This window comes from Oculina patagonica, chromosome 3, assembly GCF_052425735.1.
Source record: "Oculina patagonica isolate OP01 chromosome 3, crgOcupat, whole genome shotgun sequence".
Classification (NCBI taxonomy): Eukaryota; Metazoa; Cnidaria; class Anthozoa; order Scleractinia; family Oculinidae; genus Oculina; species Oculina patagonica.
Window position 1 is genome coordinate 15,150,041 of NC_135760.1, and position 21,586 is coordinate 15,171,626.

At 38.7% G+C, this 21,586-nt stretch overlaps 1 protein-coding gene and 1 non-coding gene across 2 annotated transcripts in view; both read left to right on the forward strand.

Moving 5' to 3' along the window:
• The window catches only part of LOC144646878 (helicase domino-like), a 38,073-nt gene that overhangs the window by 16,323 nt on the left and 164 nt on the right, over positions 1-21,586 (forward strand). Inside the window, 22 exon segments of the mRNA XM_078506582.1 lie at positions 288-485; positions 1,180-1,296; positions 2,594-2,656; positions 3,078-3,161; positions 3,602-3,733; positions 6,653-6,688; positions 6,978-7,102; positions 7,282-7,356; positions 7,607-7,760; positions 8,299-8,349; positions 9,163-9,288; positions 9,739-9,795; positions 10,183-10,275; positions 11,356-11,498; positions 11,968-12,021; positions 12,131-12,230; positions 12,848-13,066; positions 13,267-13,348; positions 13,853-14,028; positions 18,307-18,462; positions 19,223-19,259; positions 19,720-21,586. The exon segment at positions 19,720-21,586 is cut by the window's right edge and continues 164 nt beyond it. Of these exon segments, the coding sequence (XP_078362708.1) occupies positions 288-485; positions 1,180-1,296; positions 2,594-2,656; positions 3,078-3,161; positions 3,602-3,733; positions 6,653-6,688; positions 6,978-7,102; positions 7,282-7,356; positions 7,607-7,760; positions 8,299-8,349; positions 9,163-9,288; positions 9,739-9,795; positions 10,183-10,275; positions 11,356-11,498; positions 11,968-12,021; positions 12,131-12,230; positions 12,848-13,066; positions 13,267-13,348; positions 13,853-14,028; positions 18,307-18,462; positions 19,223-19,259; positions 19,720-20,657 (3,216 nt within the window). The 3' untranslated portion in view covers positions 20,658-21,586.
• Positions 975-1,044, forward strand: LOC144647621 (small nucleolar RNA SNORD18). The gene has a single exon (XR_013569610.1). It is a non-coding gene; the product is annotated as a small nucleolar RNA SNORD18 (small nucleolar RNA).

The following is a 21,586-nucleotide window of genomic DNA, read 5'->3' on the forward strand; positions in this document are numbered from 1 at the left end:
GCCTTACCAGGCACAACTGTCAGCTGCTTTCTCTAGAGGTGTCCACTTATCGGAGGTTTTAAAATGTGGTATTTGCATGTGGCAAACACCATTTTGCGTGTCTGCTTGGGGGAAGTTTAATCTGTGTGAGATTACTGGTACATGCAACAGCCATGACTTAAATGGCCTTGAAAAGCAGACAGGAATATTCTGTTGATGTCCTAACAAATTCTCTTAACTAACACTTTAAAAGATGTATGATGATCAGTAAGGAGAATTAATGTTTGATCATATTCTTCACTTGACAGGGAACACTGAGGGATCTCTTCACTATGGAACCATCAGAACCCACCAACGTTCAGTCCAGTGTTTCCAAGGCAGCTTCCAGTGAAGAAGTGGAGATGGAAGAAGAATCACAGGAAGAGCCAGAAACAAGTGCTGATAGTGCAGAAGTCAGTGGTGCCAAGGCTGGAGATGCAAAGATGTCCCAGACCTTACTGGAGCAGGTACAACACATTCTTATTTACAATGACCAGTTTGAGTCAGCTCAGGAGTTTCGTTAAGGGCCAGCCACTGGGCAAATTGACCAGCTGTGAACACAACTTTACCTGGCTGCTTTAACATCCAAACAGACTTCAGTTTAACAAAGAGGGTAGGGCCTTGCTCATACTTTGCCCAGGTGCAAAATGCTGATGTCAACCTGCCCTAAACCTTAATAAATCCCCTGTCAGCTGCATAAATCTTGATTTTATAACATGGCTGTTTAGATTAGGGTGGTGTCCAATGGTGGTAGAGTGAAGGAGCCAAAATATTTTACCTAACTTAATAGCAGTGCATGTTCTGGCAAGTAGTTTTAAAAGGCAAACTTGAAATCTTTGTGAACAGTCCGCTTTTTTTTTGTTAAATAATTAGCATAATTATTGTATCAATAACTCAGTTTTTGCTGGCAAGAATACATCGGGCAGATATGTTTTGGTTTATCTCACTTTTGTGGCAGCATGTGATGAGTTTCAACTTCAAGGTCCGTGTTTTTGAATGACCTTGATATTACAGAAGTTCTGAGCTGCTCGCTTGTGTGAAAACCCCCAAAATGTGTAAACATCAGAGTGGAAACTAGTAGTAGTGAATCTAAGGGTTTCCTTCCTGCATATGAAAAGATTTCTTAAAATTTTTCAAATCCTTTGTTGCACTGTGCTGTAGGCATTGTTCAAAGCTGAAGATGAACAGGATGCTTGTGCTGCTACAAGAGCTAAGGCTGAACAGGCTGCTGAGATGGCAGAGTTTGATGAGGGAATCCCTTTGAGTGAAGATGGCAAGGTAAGTCTGAAAATAATTTAAGTGACCAGGGTTCAAAATAAAATTTCGTTTTTAGCCTGAATTTATCGGCTTTCTTTGTCAAGGCTCATTTTTTCCCGGCTGTTTATAGAGAGCTATGCATTTTCAAGGGACACAATCCATCTGCATACATGACGTACCCAGATGCATTCTGGGGCGATTTCAAACACAGTCGGCCATTCGCAAGTTTTCCGAAGTGATAGAATTATTTTACGGCAAAGCAAAAGAATGGATTGGAGCAATGTGACTTCTTATCTTATTTTGAATGTTTGAGAAGCAAATAAGATCTTCAATATAATTTTCTGGAGGAACAATACCTGAGAAGGTCGGGCAGCCCGTTATTCATCTTAACACAGAAATGAAGTCGCCACATTGGCGACTAAACCGTAAAACTAGAAGTTTTCGTCGACAAAGATGAAATTTTGGTTGCATTAGCGACCAGTGAGTCGCCCTTTCTAGCCCTGTAGCTGCTTTTTTTTCTGATATGAAATGTTTACTTCAACATTACCACAACTTTGATTTCAGTTGGCCGATCAAGGCATGATATTTTCTATTTCTTCGGTGAAAAGTAGCCGGCAAGTGTTGTCAGAGTGCCGGCTACCGCCGACAGCCGGCTGCTATTTTGAACCCTGGTGACGTTGCCTTACACAGGGATGTAGCTAAGAAATTACTAAGCCAGCTAATGAACAATCCCAGCTGGCTGAAGTTTCTGTTGGCAGCTCTAAAAGTTTACCTAAGTCTTTGTTTTCATGTGATATTTCAGTTGGATTTTAGTTCTCTTTCAGCCGGTGAAATTAGCTGGCAGCCGGCCCTTAGCGACATCCCTGCTTACATCAGTTGCATCTTCTAATAAACAGAAAAAGTATGTTTGGACAAGGAAGTGGCTAGGTTTAATTTTGTCAAAACAGCTTGGTTTTGTTGTCTGACAAGAGTGTTCTCACCCCCCTTGACCACTGCTCATCACCCTAACTGATCTTACCTGTTGACAGCTATTACATGTTACCTAGCTTTTTTGTGCCTCGTGGCACATAAGGCCTCCACAGAATCCCTCTTTTTTTTTCTTTCCCCCCACCCCCTCTCCCCCCCCCCCATGTACCCCCCCCCCCACTCTTCCTCTCTCTCTCTGTGTGGGTGTTGACAGCTGTAACAGGTTTAATTTATTACAATAGTTGCTTTCCAGAGTATACACAATCTGTGATTGGTAGAACCTCTGCACCCCAAGCAACATTTGACTGAATTTCATGTTTCCAGTTGAGATTATTTTTTGTTGTTATTGTAGGGTTTACGAAAGGAAGAGGAACAATCTAAAGTCGAGGAAGAGCTATTTGCTCTGGAGAGCCAGGTGACAAAACCATGTCATGTCATTGCTGTTTATTACAGAAAAAAGTAAAATTATGTACAGAGAGTAACCAGTGCATCAGTTTGGTAACTCTGTCCTTTTTAAATCAAAAGGGAATCAAGCATATTTTGGTACCAAAAGTGTTAATAGAAAGATAGTTTAACTTGCTCGAAAGACAACTGCGAGCGAAATGGCTCGACCTTCACGGGAGAGCTGTAAATTTACTGAAGCCCCTGAATAAACCCAGAGGCCGCCCCAACTTCAGGGGAGCAACCCCTGGCCAGCAATGTTGTCTCGAGTTTAACCTTGCCTATTTCAGTTAGCCACATTCATTGCATGAAGGTAGTTTAAAGATCTTTTTTAGTTCATAAAGATTCTCATCTAATAATGATTTCAACTTAACAATTTTTTTTTTACTATAAAGATGTCTGCTGTGGAAAGATATGCCATACGTTTCCTTGAGTCATCTGGTAAATACATCACACTGGAACAAATAAAGGCAGCCAAGGTAAGTAAAACTCTACTTTGTAAAAATTTTCCGATTCCTGACCTTAGCAATATTTTAAAATTTCCTTCATGTAAGGATACAAGAAAACTATCATTTACTGCAAGCATTGTCAAGCTACTTTCTATCGTCTGATTTTGTACATTTCAACTTAAAAAGTTAATTACATGTTATTTTTGTGATGGTTTGTTCCATAACAAAGTTTAAGACTGGATTTCGTAGGTGAGGAAATGTCAGGGTAGGGGGAACACAAGATCAGGAAAACTTCCAAAAATGTAGTAACAAATGCCTTCTTGTCCTTTGCTGTTTTTTTGGGTGCCAACTATTCCACTGAAGCGTTCAATGACAGAAAACCAGCACCATTGGTGTCTTAAATTAATTTATATAATTCAACATTAGTTTATAAAGGTCACCATGCTCAAATTGTAGCTTACTTTTCACAGGATGAAGTTGAGATGGCCAAGAAGGACTGGGAACTTGGCCACCTTCAAGCTCTGAAGAAGGAAGAGGAGAAAAGGGCTGCTGAAGAAGAGGATGAGATCTTGTACACATACACGCGGGAGGAAGCCTTGCAGGTTAAAAAGAATAAGTCAAAATCACGTAGATCTAGACCAAACAGCAGATGCTCCAGTAAAAGTTCCACAACTTCAAAACAAACAAAAAAGAAAATTGCTTCAGAAGTACCAACTAAAGAGGCTCAAGAGGCTGTCAGGCACAGTCGCAGCAATAGTCGCGCTTCCTCTAGGGCTAGCAGCCGAGATAGCAGCTGTTCTAGAAGAAGTACAAGGAGAACTAAGTTTCCTGATGAAAACTAGCTTTTTTTGAGGAAGTGAAAAAAGTTTTTGTAGTCTGTTGCCTTGATCTCCTTTGTTACTGGAAAGTAAACCAGCAAATTTGTATTCATTCAAGTTACAAACCATTTGCTGCCAAAATTAGGACAAAGTAACCTTAACTTAAAAAAGTTAAAAAATCACTTGTCAATTTTTTGGGGAGAAAAATTGTTAGGTGGTTAGAAATATTCTTTCTTTCAAAGAAAATTGTGCAATAAAAAGAGATTTTTTTATGAAAAGAAACAAATGACAAAACTCAGCGTAGGCAGTTATTTATGGAAAACATTCAATGAAATTATTGTTGCTATGAATTGTATGTAAAAAGGAAACAGGCTGGAAAATTGTAATAATTTGGGTGCTTTTGTTTAAGAAAAGTACTTGTGAAAACTTTCTCAAATAAAAAAAAATGTTTGAAAATTCAACATCTGTGTGTTTGTCATTCTTTTATCTTCTCTTGATTGAACACTGGCTTTTATATTGTATTTTAAAACTGTTGAACTAACAGACCACAGTTTGCCTGTTAGTTTAAAGTTTGCCAGTAGTTTTGGATGGCTGTACAGCGTTAGCATTTCCGACAAGATTGTTGGTGTCCAAAGTTGTCTTGAACTTGCCACCTTTTTAATCTTTCTCTAGTCCCTATTTTCAGCAAATCCTTTTAATTGCTACATCTTTGATGGTGCTTTGGCTAGCTTGCTTGCTAGTGTCATGTTTGTTGTTATGGTGGTGTTACTTTCTTGCTCCAATATTGTACAATTTCATATCATCTCATCAGTCTTATTTAAGCTGTTATTGAGCTTGTATTTTGTGCCAGTTGAGGGCAATGTTTTCATTTGGCTCGTTAGTTTTGTAATAACGTAAACAAATACATTGTGCCTAAAACAGCTATCTTATCCGGTTCTTGATTTATTATTTTGTCTCTGTTCAGCCAACACATTTTCTACTATAATAGCAAATCTGTTGTGTCAGTATCTTAGCAACAGAGGCAAGCTCCTCTTAAATTTCATTGGCAACTTGAACATGTTTTTATTGCTTTTGACACCAGCCTTGAACGTGAAAAGGGGGGAGACATTTAGCTATAAACCATTACCCACATGCTAGCCTACGCCATCCAACCAATCAAGAGAAGGTTTAAAAATGACAGGCATTTCAAGGCACTTTGGAACCAATCTTGCTGAACAGCCATTCAGAGCCGCTATCCTATTCACACCACAAACATTTTAAGAAGACGCCCTAAAAGATTGCGCATACTAAAAGCCATTTTTCTACACCTCTGTAGAAATACAGATCAGCCCGAGATGTTGATGTAATAATCTTCGATCAAAAAGAATTCACATATTTTGATAATTGACAAAAGGATTGATTTTCTGTTCTTTTCCTTGGTATTATTAATTTTCTAAAAGACAAATAAAACATTTTTTGTGGATCTAACAAGTTGTGGAAACAAAGTTACAAACATGAAAGTTTGGGAGAATTTGAAGAAGCTTTTTTATTCCTGCAAACTTCCACTTATGTTTCTATAGCTTGATAGGAACATGGAAAATGTTATCTATTTCTCAACAGTATATTCATGCGGGTATGACTCTCCGCCGCAGAGGATCCTTCAGTGGGGGAAAAATTGAAAATAGGGGGAGCGTGGAGGGCTACATGAAGGGCTAAGCTCTCCTTGCCTTTTCCCTTCCCAGTGTCCCTCGCGTGCTTTGGTTTTGATTCTCTCCAGGCTCCGCACGCTTACTTTTCACTTCTCCCCATTTCCCAGCCCGAACAAAACACGAAAGAGGCCTCTGCAGAGGAGAGAGTGGGTATGATGAGTAGATTTCACTCATTACCCCAAGTTTTAGTTTGTCAAGTGCACCTTTTGAGGGAAAGCAAGTAGTAAATGGAATGACATGCTCTAAGAGTTTCTCTTGGCTGCCATCAAACCATCAGATAATTGTCAGAAGCGACCACTGTCACCCTCAGGGAATTATGAATCATTTTACATTAGAAAACACCCTGTGATAAAGCACAGGCGAAAAGCTGTACTACAATAGAAACAGAACTTGCACAAGCTGGTGATGCAATGATGGCATAAGCAAAGAGAATTTACATCTTGATTGATCAAAAGTAAACAAGATTTTTTCTTTCTTTTTCACACAGTGTTTTCTAAAAGAAATAGAAAATATTTTCTCTGTGTTTTTATATATAAGTTAAGATACACTGCAAGGTTGGGGGAACTTGAAAAACTGTAAAAACACTCGTCTGCAGCTTGCATTTTTGCAGCCCTTCGCGTTCTCCCAAACTTCCATTCATGTTTCCATAACTCGTTAGACCATGAAAGAGTTTTCTATTTATTAATATTATTACAGATGATGTTTCTCAAAAAAAATTCTAAAGAAATGTGGGAATCTGGGATAAAAATTGAAAACCTGATCCCCAAGGCAATCTCGATGAGTATGTCCATACGAGATATATATGTTGAGACCCTTTAGAGGAATTTTTAAAGACGACACTTGGACCATCACTCGTGCACATCTACCATCCCCTATGAGAATCAAAAACTCCGTGGGGATAGCAAGTAGAACTTTCTCAGGGAATAAGTCTGAAATATATGGATTATGGTAAACTAAGCTCTAATTTGCTAATGGCTGCAGACAACTTGATCAAAAAGTTCTTTTTCTTCATTAGGTGTACATAAATGATGTTACTGGTGAAGAAATGCCGGTTAGTGCTTGAATCTGTTTGTTGTTTTTATCTTGACTCAAAACGGCGCAAATATACCTTGCTTAAATTCTGGATGTTTTCTGGAAGAGCATGTCCCCAGACCCTCCCCCCATGAGGGTGATGCCTTTAACCCCATATAAAAGTTTTGGATGCCCACTTTTTAAATCCTGGCCTGAACAGTCAGCTTTACTTTGTTGATAACTTGCTAGGACTGAAAAACGTTTTCACAATAATAGTGACTGCTAATCTAAAGGAACAAACATTTTCATTCCTCAATTCACTGTTGTAGATCTGGACTCCACCCACCCCTCCCAGAGATGGACAAGATGAGGTGTATGTTGATCCCTGTCTGGCGTACTTGTATGACAGTACTCCTATGCCAGCCAGCCGCCTCTCACCTCTTTATTTGACCAAGTAAGTAGAATTAATAGAGTTCTTAATCATTCGTTCTCAAAACATTCTCAATCTTCCATCAAGCTGATCAAGATCTTTCAGCAAACTGTTAGATCAATGTTGAGTATAATAAGCAATATCTTTAAGATTATCTTGGTACGTTCTGCAAGAGTAAGCAAAAAATAAAAATTACTTTTCAGGCCCCATCAAAGTGGCAAGCGGACTGTGTACAAATCTACTGTTTACTTCAGAGATCAACTTCAAGGAGCTGCCAAGTGAGTTTTCTGTAAACAGAGTTTAATGTTATTTTAAAAACGTTATAGGTTTTTTTAAGGATGTATGATCGCAATCAAATGTCCAAGTTCCAATGGACTGTTGGTTCAACTGAAGCATCCATCAACAAACACAGCACACTAGAAATGAATTGAATATTCCCTCCACTTACTAAATCTGTTGATGATTTGTTACCCCAGTTATTACACGTCTTATTGTCTCTAGTAATGTTGTTGTTTGTTTATGATACAGAGATCGTGTCAGCCGACCTACGTCAGTATTTGACAGAAATGGATTTGATCCATTTGCCAGAGGTCGTCGTAATTCCTTGAGTAAGAAGTCCAAGATGAAGCAGATGAAACAGCAGGTTGCTCCCAGTATCCCCAAACAAACAGATTTCTCCCAGGTACGTCATGCAGCTGAGAAAAAAGTTAACATGCCATTAGTTGTAACTTGTCAATGCAGAGCTCTGACAATGAAAGTGTCCTCCGGTTGTTCCGGGCAAGTAGAATTTCCTGCCAGGCAAGTAACCTTTTCATGTTCACTTGCCTGATGGACAAGTCGTAAAAAGAGGAAACTTATGCATCTGCTCAGGACAAGCTAGAGGTTCTTGATATAAATTGGGCTAGATAAGATTTGGACATACAGTAAAGATTTGGGTTTACGCTCAAAACGAAAAAAAGATTTGCTTGTCTGAAGGGCAAGCTGGAATTCACATTTTTTGCCAAACCCTGCAGTGACACAGGACTAATGAGTGAAATAGACCAGGTCATGACAGGACTTATTTGGGTGACCTGGCAAAGTATAAGTGAGGTCCAAGGCAAAAGAAAAACTTTGTTAGAAAATTTGTAAGTTGTGTATATTCTGAAGGCTACCTTTAAGGGCTCTTTCTGTTCCTGAAGTTATCATATTAGTTTTTATATCAGCGGAACATTCCTTTGCAGGCTGCTGGGGTTCTGGAATGGTTGATCCATGAAGATTGGGCATTACTTCAGGTATTTATGACATTGATGTTTAAAGGCGGATTTTCGTACCTTTGTTATTGCCTTAAAACACTCAGATCAAAAATAAAAAAATTGTTAAATTAGAAAGATTAAAATAACAAACTAAAAAATTTAAGCTTAATTCTTCAAGACGAACCATGTCTTTTAGTAGCTGTTTTACAAAAATCCCTAGCCATGGTAGAGGGGTGGTCATAGTAGAGGTTCAAATGTAGCAATGCATTTCTTATAGTCTATTTTAAACATACTACCAGTAGTGCTTGTGTAGGATTTGTTGTTCGCTGTTTAAAAATACAGTAGAACCCCGGTAACTCGAACTCTGAAGGGAAACGAAAAACTGTTCGAGTTAGCGGGGTTTCGAGTTATCGGGGTAGATTGAATATTTAATTTGCCAAGTTAATAATTGATAGTTAACTGATTTTACAGCACTTTAGTATTCAGTACAATGCAAATTGAACTTATCTCGTCAAAAACTCTAACACGATCATAAATTCTTAGGATAAGAGTGGAAAAAGGCTGTCAAATACGTAATCTGTTTTGTTTGCTTTGTATTTGTGGCAACCGTGGTGAGTTGCAAGAACCAGGATTCGAGTTATCGGGGTAAATTTGACCCAAATTTTGATCAAGGGAAACGAGATTTAGTTCGAGTTAGCGGGGTTTTCAAGTTATCCGAGTTCGAGTTAGCCGAGTAAAAATGACTGAAAAGTGAGTTCAAATCCAAGGGAAATGGAAGTGTGTTCGAGTTAGCGGGGTTGTTCGAGTTATCCGAGTTCGAGTTACCGGGGTTCTACTGTATGTTGTTTTTAGGCTGTTAACTCACTGCAAGAGTTGCCAGTGGATCTTGCTGTAAATGTTCCAAGCCAAACACCCAACTGGGACATTGTCTGCGACATTGTGAATCTCACTAGCAGGACATTCCGTTCAGCTCGCCAGGTAAATACTTGTTACTGTTTTGTTTTTATGATCTTGTCCCACAAAGTGCAAGTTACCTAGAAAGCTGCTTAGAAAATGCAACATGTATGGAAGTTTAGTCCTCATTGCTTGGTGGTTCAACAAAATTACATACACTCGAAAGTTATCAGCTGTCCTGCTACACTAATGGCACGCTTCAGGATGGTCAGGTGGTCAGTTATACAATTATATGTAGTAGATAAAATATGGTGGGGTTTTGGGGGTTTTTTTGAATTAAACTTAACTGATGCTTTTTTTTTTTTTTTTTTTTTTTTTTTTTTCCCCTTTTTTTTTTTTTTTTTTTTTTTTTTTAAAATTTGGTTATGGGAATTAACAGTGATGCTTGCCTTATAAGAAATTAATCAGCCACTTCTAGAGCTAGATGGTTTACATTTCTTGTAATACCAGTAATTCTTTTTGTTGTTGTTTCAGTGCCGTGATCGCTACTTGAACATGATCATTCCTAGAGAAGAGGGCAAAGTTCCTTTGGTAAGGATCTGCATTTCATTATTTGGCTTTTCCACATAACATAATTACCGTACCTCAGATTATTTGGCATCCTGAAATTTTAATACAAGTATTTTGCCAAAGATCACTACTGTGCACTCATGTTATCTTGAATACCGGAAAAATAAGATGGTCTCCCTAGACCTTAATAGAAGCTGCTTCTTGTCTCATAATGAAACCTCTGCATGATGACTTGTATTTGGGGAGATCATATTTTTTTTTTGTATTTTTTATGTAATGCTGAGCAGTTATCAGTAATTATCTTCTTTCTCCCACTTTTTAGATTTGGGTTTGCAGTTGGACCTAGTTTAGCCGTCTTCAGTATAGACCTCAACTTTTTTTTGATTATTGATTTTAATGAATTATTAGCCTGGAGTGGAGGAGAGCTTGAAGAAACTGAAAACAAAGTTTAAATCATTCTCTCAGCCATACCTCACACAGTCTCACCACTTTCCAGTCAAGGTAGGAAGACTTATCGTAATCTGGCTAGCTACAGGATTATATTTTGTCAAGCTCTCAAAATCAGAAGAAAAATAATGATACTTTATGAAGGATGCCATCTTAGAATTAATGCTAAGACAATAATCTATTTTGTTATTTTGTGGGTATTGTTTGAAAGCTATCGTCATGGTTACAAGTGAGAAAACTAAACATATTACTTGACAAACTTGTTACAAATTAAACTTTACCAGTGGATTTTCACTTGAGTGTCGAAAGTAAATTATCGTTTGCTTTGGTCTTGCATTACTACGCTCAGTGATTGGACTTAATAATTTGCGTTCACTTTCTTCACTGTCCAATTTCAGAACTAACACCAAATCCTATCGGATTTTCATCAATAGTTTTTTATTTGGTTTGATTCAATATGGGCGTTATTACATCATCCCAGTGGATTTTAACATATACATGTATTTGCTTCGAATTTTGATTGGTTCGCTGGATTGTCCGTGTCCTTTGTAGGATTAAAAGAGGGAAAGGGATTGGCCAGAGTAATTACTTTGGTTTTGGTTTTACGACACTCAATTGAAAACTGCTCTACAAACTAAGTCCTTACTTGGACTTTGGTAGTGTTAATACAATGTTGTTACAAAGAATTTGCAAGATATTAAGTCTTGAAGCAGTCTTGATGATGATTTGACAAGAAGGTAAAAAGACACCATGCTGTTTGGCAGAGCTTCAAGAATGAAACATTACAGCCATATACTAGCGCATGCCGCAAATTCTGGAATAGTTTTGATAACAGCGAACGATACATATCATTTCAAAAAATTTTTGAATATTGTAGATCATTCAACTGTGAGATGAACAGATAACCAATTTGATTGTATTTGACAGGTCACTGTGTGTTATGGTGGATGATCACGGATAAATTAAATTTAAATGTTTGAAATGAATATGAAATCCGTTTAATGTTAAACAAAACTATTCAGGATTAGGCGGCAGTGCTGAGTATTTTGACTGTAAGACCTGTGAATCATGTACAAGTTGTTTATTTCTGTTGGGAATTGTAGTTTAGTAATAATCTGCTGTTTCCTCCTTCAGATTAAAGGCACAAGTGGTAAACCTTTCAAGACACATCATCTGCTAGCACAAGATGCTGGTCGTTCACCAACTGTTGTACGTTCGTCTGTTTTTGAACTTGTGAAACGGACTTCGCAGAAGAGGAAACCAACTCTAAAGCAAATGTGAGCACCCAAGATCACTTACTTTCAAGGCCTGTCTTCCTAGAACTCAATTTTTGTAAATCCATTATTATAATAGACCTTTGTTCATTATTAGAAATTCCTTACTGTACTCAAATTGAATTTTTATTTTTTCACCATAACTATCATAAATATTATTGTGTATAACATACTTATTAAAGGAAATTAACGTGAATTTCAAAAATTCACTTAATTTAAGTGAAATTTTAAATTTTCTCTGGGTTTTTTTTTCTTTTTTCCCTTTTTTTTTTTTTTAAAAAATTTTTTTTTTTTTTTTTTTTTTTTTTTTTTTTTTTTTTTTTTTTTTTTTTTTTTTTTTTTTTTTTTTTTTTTTTTTTTTTTTTTTTTTTTTTTTTTTTTTTTTTTTATACTTAGCTCTATTTCCTTAGTGCAATTTAGTTAAAGAATTTTCGTATTAAACTAGTGTGGTTTTTTTGTTTTGTTTTTCAAGGTTGGTTGATCCACAAATGAAGAATTTCAAGCACTCTGCTGTCTTGACTGCAAGGTATAAAATAACACTGCATGCATTCTCTAATAATTTTTGGGGGATCAGCTCCAAATTTATATATTAAGTGGTTTTATTTGCTGTAGTTAATTATATTGTTCTCTTAAAGTGGGATTTCAGAGGAAAAGACTTTGAATCCAGTGCAGCTGGCTACCATGAAAGCAGAAAGAATCGCACGAGAGAAGGCTGCAGCTGCTCAGAATGCTGCGGTGAGAAAATTACCTTTGTTATTATAAAGTTCATAATAATTTTTACCAGTATGTTGTGTAGAAGTATTTATTTCAGCTGCTGAGAAAGGAACCCTAAAAAAATGGTGTTTGACAGTCGATAACTTGCAAAAAAAAGAATAATTTAAATTTTTTACGGTTCACTAAGACCTTTAATTTTTTTTTTTTTAAAAAACATTACTAAAAAAACTTAAAAAAAAATTTCAAGAGTTCACTAATAATTGGGGCAATGATTACAGAAGTTGCTATCAGTTAGTCTTTAAGTTCAACCCCTTATAATAGCAAGGGAGGGCGAATTTTCTAGTGGTAGGCATGGATGTATCAAGCCTTTCTCAGAGGGGGCGAGGTTGGATTAATTAGCACAGACTAACATAATGAGTTGAAAATATTGTTAAGTGTACAGTCAACTCTCTCTTAACAGAAACCTCTTTAAGACAGACTCTGGTGTTGACCCTGTCTTTGCCGTTTTTCAGTCATTTTACTGTAAATAAACTCCCTATTAAGATGGACACCTCTAAAATGGACAATTGGAGCCGGTACCAACAATGTCTGTTTTAGAGAGAGTTGACTGTATGTTTATGTACCTATGTTTTCAACAGTTACAACAGCAGCAGCAACAACAACAACAACAGCAGCAGCAGCAGCAGCAGCAACAACAACAAAATCAACCAGTGGCAGCACCTACACAGCTGCAGCAACCACAGGCAACCCAGCTACCTCAGCAGACTGTGACCAAACAGTTACCAAGCACAACACCACAGCTTCCTGCACAAAAACTAACCACTACCACACAGCTGAACTCCACATCTGCTGCAGCCGTAAGTTACATGATAGAGATTATATCTTCTCTTCTGATACCTTTGTTTTTGTTTTTATCCAAATCCTGACTTAGCGAACCCTCAGTTGCTGATAACTCAGACCAAAAGGATTATTCCTTGGATAAGGTTCACTCTGGAATTTCTTATTTTGAGCCTCAACATGAAAGATAACAATGTCTCTTATGATATCGACATTTTAGGCAGCAGCAGCGCTTCAGAAAAGTGCAACCCTTCAAGGAGCTACAGGAAGCACACCTGCATCAACTTTATTGAAGACTACAGGTAAATATAATAAAATTATTATTCTTAAACAGTTTTGTGATAATGTGTATATAAAATAAACCATCATGTGGACTGCAGGTACATACTATGTAATGGAAGCGCTCTTTGGAAATAAGATATCGGTCATCTGAGATCTGAGGCGAAAAAAAAAACATACTGATGCAGGGTTTCTTCAGTTTCAATGTTCCTTGGTAGTGGAACAGACTCTACAAAGCTGTGCTCTTGGAAAAATCAAGTCACATATGCGACCAGCTGGTCGTAAGCTTTAAGCCCTGGGATGCCCAAAGGCTCTTATGTAAGGAATCTTGGGTGCCCAGCTTTTAAAAGCTTTTGTGTAACAAAGTCATCTAAGTCGCCCAAAGGCAAAGGTAAGTCGCCTCTGGCACCTGGGCCCTGCTAGAGCACAGCCATTCAAAGCAAAGCAATGTGTCAACATAGAAGCCTGTTACCGTTTTCTAGATTAAAGAGAACAGGTTTCTCAGGTTTTTGTTGTTCACTTGGCAGCTGCTGGTATCGTACTCAGTGGTCAGACCGTGCCAGCAGGCAGTGCTTCAAGTATCGTGGTAAATACACACAAGGGTAATGCTGCAGGTCTCAGCTCCATGACGTCATCATCTTTTGCCACAATCAACAAAAGGATGCAAGGCAAAATACCAACTTCCCTTGTTCAAGTGCAAGCGGTAAGTTCAGGGAACCGTTGACATAAAGGAATTTGTTACAGATTTTAGCCGTGTTTAGACATGGGAAATGGCCATCAAATTCTGTGAAATATAAAAATAACCACTTAAAACAGTGAAGGAACATTTCATTAACACAGCAAATACAAAAGAAAGTATGGATGACCAAAAGTGAAGAAGATTGAAACAGATTGCAATTAAGGTTTTTCAAATACCGTTGGGCTTAACAGTTTTCAAAGTTAATCTTGCTTGCTTGCAACTTTAAGTTATAACGTCCGGGAGACACATTTGGTTGTAATTAAGCTATGGTTTTGTCATTTAGATCCATAAAAGTAGTTTCTTTGCAAACAATAAGTTTCATAGCAAGTATTTGGAAAAAGTTATTGAAAATAAACTTAACTCAGCCATGACACAGTCCCTTTAAGATTGTCGGGGAAAAAAACTATTGACTTCCTTCTCCCTCTTACCCTTCAAAATTGACAAAATCTTGTACAAACAACCCTTTTTTGTTTGGAAAGATACATGCCCAAAGAACACAAGCTGTTTCATTGAGCACAACATTGCGTGCAATAAAATTGCAGTGCAGGCCGTTATTCTACTTTGGAGTTGTGTGCAATGTTGTATGCAACTATTGCAGGAGTGGACACAGTGTAATTTTGCACACTGCTGTAAGCAATGTTGCACTGCTGTCTTTTTCTTATTTTTGAAAACCTATGATACAGTTTCTCCTTAACAAAACACTCCCAAAATTTGCAACAGAGACATTTTTAGATGCTCTATTACAGTGGGATAATTTTTTAAATTGTTGCCGGTAACACTTACACTCTTACGCAGACCTTCTTTTGGCTTGTCATGCATGATGAGTTAGACTGTTCACAGTCCCCTATTTTTCCGTGAAGTCGTAGAGGTCGATCGTTCAGTCCGACGAGCCGCCATCTTGGTTTACAAACGCGAGCGAAAACTGGGGAGAGTGCAAAAACCCCGTGGGTGGCTGGGCTGGATGCTCATAGCGTGTGGGTGGGAGAGCCCCCCCCCCCCCACCCACGGGGTTTTTTGCACTCTCCCCATTTTTTGCTCGCGTTCGTAAACCAAGATGGCGGCCCGTCGGACTGAACGATCCATTTCTACGACTTCACGGAAAAATAGGGGACTGTGAACAGTGTAATGATGAGCCAAAAGAACCTGTGTAGGAGGCTAGTAACACTTTGCTCCCTTCTGTTTCTGAAGTGGCCAATCCTTATAATAGTCAGGTACCCAGGAGTCCAAAATGTGACACCCACGGGCATTTTTGTCTGATTTTTGGCAACATAGTTATTTTTACTAAATCGAGTACACTGATTTCGAAAATCAATGTTGCCAAGCTTAATTCTTGCGTTAAGATGATGTTTTGATGCATTTAATTATGACGTCATTGTCCCAATAAGGAATTTTCTTTCCTTTAGCTATTTTAAGCTTTATTCATCCAGAAATTCGTTCAAAACATTATTAGTATACTGTTAAAATAATTTTAAGAATTTTCTGATAGTTTTTATACCGTTTCTATGAATACCAAGCCGTCCAGTGAGAATTGACCACGCCCTCTCATAAAAATTCACTTTATCACGGGTATAGTGTTAACATTTTGTTTAAAAATGAATGTGATTCTTGTATTAATAGAAAGTTGGAATTGAATTGCTCCACAAACATCAGCGATGTTTGACATATACCATAACGACTTCTTTTATCCACAAAGAGAGTGGCAAGGAGAGATCAAAGCAAGATAATGAAGCTGAGAATTCTCTACATTTCACACAACAAAATCCGGGTTGTTCTTGTCACGGACAAATGAGACATTGCAAAAAATTTCCAAGAAAGATCTCGTGACTCTAGAAATAAAACAAGATCTTTCGATTGGACAGACTCAGCTTGAACGATTCGTGGAATGGAGGCTACTATCTTCAGACAGAGAGGAAGAACGGGAAGTAGGGATGGAAGACAAACTTTCGTGACTCTGTTCGCAAGAATAATCCACCTCTATTTGCCAGCCTTTATGAAGTTAAAAGTGCTGCAACTAGCCCCAAAAAGAGAAAGACTTTAAATTTGCATGGAAACCAGAGTATTCTATGTTGTCTAGTGACGGTGTATGAAGGCAGGCGCGAGATAAACATGCAAGCCATATTGTAGCATCTGAGGTATAATGCCGGTGCCACTGTTTCTCCCAGAAATGAACCCCACAAGTGTGAAACAAGTCAATTTTAGAAGACGTTCTTAGAAGAAAAGGTCAAGTGCCTAGAGTCAGTTTGTTCTTCGATGGCTTCGCCCTGGTGGCAGCATACAAATAATGGTGGCAGCTATTGGCAAACCAAAAAATGCAAATGCTTTCGGTGGGTTTGCGGAATGTTACGTGAACACTGTTTTACTGAAAGGTCCTGGATACCAGAGGATCGATGTGTTACTCGATGGGAGGCACTCCATAAAAGCAACGACAAGAAGTTGACCCTTCGAGAACACGGTGTGGCCTGTGAGCAGAGTCATTGAAGTACGTAAGAGGGGTTCAGTTGCCGCCGATGAAGTGGCGAGCATTTTTGGCACTAAGAGACAACAAAGCGGACTTTGCACGGATTCTCTCAGATGAACTTATCTCGCAGGCACTGACTCTGCAATCAAAGTATATCTGGTGGTTTTTCATACGAAGGGGATTCTGCTCAGATCCTGGCCTAGATGTAGCCTTTTTGAGATCCAACCAAGAGGAAGCCGATATGAAGTTTGTTCGTTATGCAGTCAGTCTTAGCGGGCATGTCGACAACATAATAGTCAGTTTCCACTCGAGGCACAGACTTGCTGTTACTTCTCCTGGCACATCGATCGCGCTAAGCTCTCATCGACAGAGCATCCAACGTAAATAACTTTAGAGGATGTGTCAGCAAATCTTCCTGATAACTCGTCAAGTGCATTGTTACCATCTCACACCATCACCGGCTGTAACAGGACCTCTTTCATCTGTGGAGAGTTTTCACAGAACACTTTGTTCTTCTCTTCTCGGTCGGCGAAGATGTCCTCGAAGCTAACACCACTACCTCCGCAGAAAACGTTTGTTTGTTGAATTTATGAAATCCGATCTGACCACTGGCTATATATGTGCCTCTTCGCTATGAATTTAGAAAAACGCATGCCATGTGCACTGGGCTGTGTAGATGCACCAAGACCGACGCTAATTGCTATATCAACCTGCGCTAAAGCGCTTTAAAGAAACTTGTTTAAAAAGCAATATTAGTTCAGTGTTTTTAAAAAAGTTCAGAAGATATATTAAAAATATTTACCGATATTGATTAAAAGTACAGTAGAACCCCGGTAACTCGAACTCTGAAGGGAAACGAAAAACCGTTCGAGTTAGCGGGGTTTCGAGTTATCGGGGTCAATTGAATATTTAATTTGCCAAGTTAATAATTGATAGTTTACTGAGTTTTCAGCACTTCAGTATACAGCACAGTGCAAATTAAACTTATCTCATCAGAAACTCTAACACGATCATAAATTCTTAGGATAAGAGTGGAAAAAGGCTGACAAATACGTGATCTGTTTGGTTGCTCTAATCAATGGGCAATCGTGGCGAGTTGCATATAACAACGATGATATATTACGACATTTTAAACTATGATGTTACTTCCATTTATTTTACCACAAAACTTAAACGAAATGCTGAAACAAGGGAAACTCGATATATGAAAATTGTAATGGCGTCATTCGTGATGCTCGCTAGCTCGTAGCTTCAGCGTGACACGACGACAATATTTTTCTTTCTTATTGCAACTATAGCGATTTGTTAATACAAAGATCACATTTGTTCTTTGACAAAATAACAAAACTACACCCGTGATAAGGTTCCCGTGATAGGGTGAATATTGTTTAAGAGGGCGTGGTCAATTGTCACTGAAGGGCTTGATTTTCACAGAAACAGCGTAAAAACTCTCAGAAAATTCTTGAAATCATTTTTACAGCACATTAACAATGCTTTAAATGAATTTCTGGATGTATTATGCTTAAAATAGCTAAAGGAAAGAAAATTCCTTATTTGGACCATGATGTCATAATTAAATGCATCAAAACATCATCTTAACGTGAGAATTAAGCTTGGCAACATTGATTTTTGAAATCAGCGTACTCGATTTAGTAAAAATAACTATGTTGCCAAACATCAGACAAAAATGCCCGTGGGTGTCACATTTTGGACGCCTGGGTACCTGACTATAACGCCATAGTTTAAATTTGATTAATTTATGTTTTTTCCCCTCTTGTTTTTAGAATGTGTCTTCAGCTGGTGTAGCCACAACAAGAGTACTGCAGACTCAGCCGCGTCAAGTTAGCAGCTCTCTTGCATCAGGCACAGCTACATCAATAACACTGGGTGCTACCACCAGCTTAACACCTACTGCATCATCAGCTGCTGTAGTCAGCCAGGTATATCCTCATGTAATAGACCATGAAAAGTCCCTCTATTTACAGGGTTGCCACAGGTCAGGAAATGGACAGAGAAAAATAAAATTCTTGAAGGTCAGGGAAATGTCAGGGAATTTTATTTGGAGTCAGGGAAAATTGGCATTGGAGAAAAGTCTGAGAAAATTGAAATTATAACCCTGCTGATTTACCATCAATGGCTGGAAGGAACATTTCAGGACAATGTGATCTCAGCAATTTTTTTCTTTTGGAAGTGGAGGCTGCTACTGTATCTGACAATTTGTGTTTATTTGGTCAGGGATATTTAACTTTTATCAGGGAAATGTCAGAGAATTTTGACCACAGATGTCTGTGGCGACCATGATTTATCCCTGTCCTGGTTTGTAAATAACAGTCGGTCATCAAACAATGGCTGGCCAAAATTTTCTCATGTGCGACAAAATCCTAACCGTGGTCGGACATCATGTTCGGTCAATTTTATTGTTTTGTCTGACCAAAATGGTGACGTAGTCGTACATATGTCCTTGTGAAAAGAAAAAAATATATTTGCAGCCTTGTGTCCGAACATCGAGAAGCATAGTCTAAGATGAGGGTTGAATACATAATAACTTTTCCCTGGTCCCCAGATTCGTCAGCTAAACTTGAGCGAATTATTCAATCCAGCTGATATCGTTTGACGTGAGACTTTGCTATTGCTGCTTGCTGTTGTTCAAACAATTGTTCTGTTTGTTGACTAATCAGCTGTTTTGGTTTCTTTTCATAGATTGGACTACAAACCACCTCATCGGTTGCCACTGCAAGTATGTGTATTTTTTTTTATCACTAACCGATTGCATTTCTTAGTACTTAAAAATTTTCGGCACTGACCAACTGGTCATAGAATTAACTAAAATATATCAATAACGGCTTAAAACTGTAGAAGAACTCAAAAGAAACACAGAAAGGCCAAAAGCGGAATGGATGGACAAAATTCGAGAAGATTAAAACGGATTGCGTTCGGGCAGACTTGAAAAACGTCGACCCGACTTTTTTCAAGTTTATCTCAATTTGTATGAAAGTGTCATTTACAACGCTCAAAAATCATCCTTGTTTATTATGTGGTCGTGATTTTGCCAATAAAAGACTTTTGCTCTGTCAATTTGAAGTTAAGAGCTCTTAATTAACCAAAATAAGCAGAATAACTTAAAATATTGACCTAGCCCCTTAGAACCATTGATGTTCTGTGTTAATGTAGTTTGGTTGGCTTTTGGTTTGCTTCAGGTCATAACCTTCCAGTGGCAACACAGCAGTTTGTTACTCAGCAAGGAGTGAAGCTCACTCCACAGCAGGTTGCAATACTGAGACAGCGGCAACAGCAACAGGTTCAAATAAAGAGAATGCAACAGCAACAGCAACAAGTGGAACAGATCAAGCAGCAGCAACTCAAACGCCTTCAGATTCAGCAAGTTAATCAAGGACAAGTCACTCAAGGGGCTGTTGCTTCCACTACAAGCACAATTCCGAAGCCAGGCACGGTGCAGCAGCAGCAACCCACTGTACAGCAACAGCAACAGAAGCAGCAGCTTGCAAACCTACAGCAAGCCACCATTCTGCAGAAGAAGGGTCCTCAGACAATCACCCAGCAACAGCTTCAGCAGATCCTAACCAAGCAGCAACTGGCGCAGCTGACTCCACAACGACAAATGCAGCTGCAGCAGCAGCTTCAACAGCGTCAACAGCAGCAGATGCTGCAAAAGATGGCAATGCGACAACAACAACAACAACAACAGCAGCAGCAGAAGCAGGCAGTAGGAGGAGTGACAACCATCCAAGGTGCACAGGGAGGCCAAATGGCTGCTGCCACTGCTAGTGTGGCAAAGCCCATGACCACTCAGGCTAAGCTGCTCGTGGCTCAGCAGCAGCAGCAGCAGCAGCAGCAGCAGCAGGTAGCGAGTGCTGTGCAGGTGAAGAGTCAAGTGACTCCTCAACCTGTGGTCAAGCTAGGGACAGCACAGGTTCAACAGCAACCACAGCAGCCTCAGCAAATGACCACTGTCACGCTACAGAGAACTGCTGCACCGGCTGTACAGCTACTACAGCAGCAGCAGCAAGTACAGCAACAGCAACAACAACAACAACAACAGCAGCAACAACAACAACAGCAGCAACAACAGCAACAACAGCAACACACATATGCTATGAGGCAGCGCAAGCACTGAAGACGTGCTCTTTTTTTTTTACCTTTGTATTTTAAGTAGTTTTGTATAATCGTAAGGGTTGTGAATTTTTGTTTTGTTTTCTCATTGATTTGTGCACCCTGTTAAAAAACTGCAGTGTATATCCATATTTTGAAATATTTTTTTTTTTAAGATTTGAGTAGACAAGTTACTTAATATCATATTAGAAAACTGCCGCCATTTAGCTGTATCCCGTGCCGGCAGCTCATTTGATCAGCAACAGTCACACTCCGAGCACATGCTAGCTCCATATCCTTTGCATCCCAAGCTCACCAGAAATGGGGACTCTTTTGCAAGCTAACAAAAACAGTGTGTGATTACAATCCCTGTGCCATAGTGCAGCACACTGATATACTCACCTCCTTTTATACATTAACCAGTTATAAAAACATTATGCAATGGTCGTTGGTGTAAATAGCTTTTGTGCTATTCATGCAGCTGGAATCACCGTGTGGAATGATCTTCGTTTACGTCGGCGTTCATTAATCTCGTAATCATAAAGTTTTTGAAAAGTAAATTTAGTGGAGCAAACTTATAGACTGTGCCATTTATATGTGGCAACTATTAGAGGATGTTTTCTCTTGTCAAAAAAGTCAAAACGTTACCCTACATGGCAAAAAGGCTTTCCTCGGCTAGTCACGCAATCTTAGGGATCAAAGATTGCATGAAGAGTCAAAAGAACGCCAGCAAAGGAAGCTACATATTACAAACATAAGCGCCTGTAAAAATGCTTCGTTTGAAGCTGGTTTCAATGCATTTTTCTTTCAAACTTAACACATGTTAATGAGGTGGGCCAAAGTGGCACTATGTATCATACTAATCACTTCAAATATTACGTGTTCGCCACGGCCGATATCGCCCTGTAGTTGTTATTGACGTGTAACCCCTAGAAGTTTGTTTTTTTTTTCGCT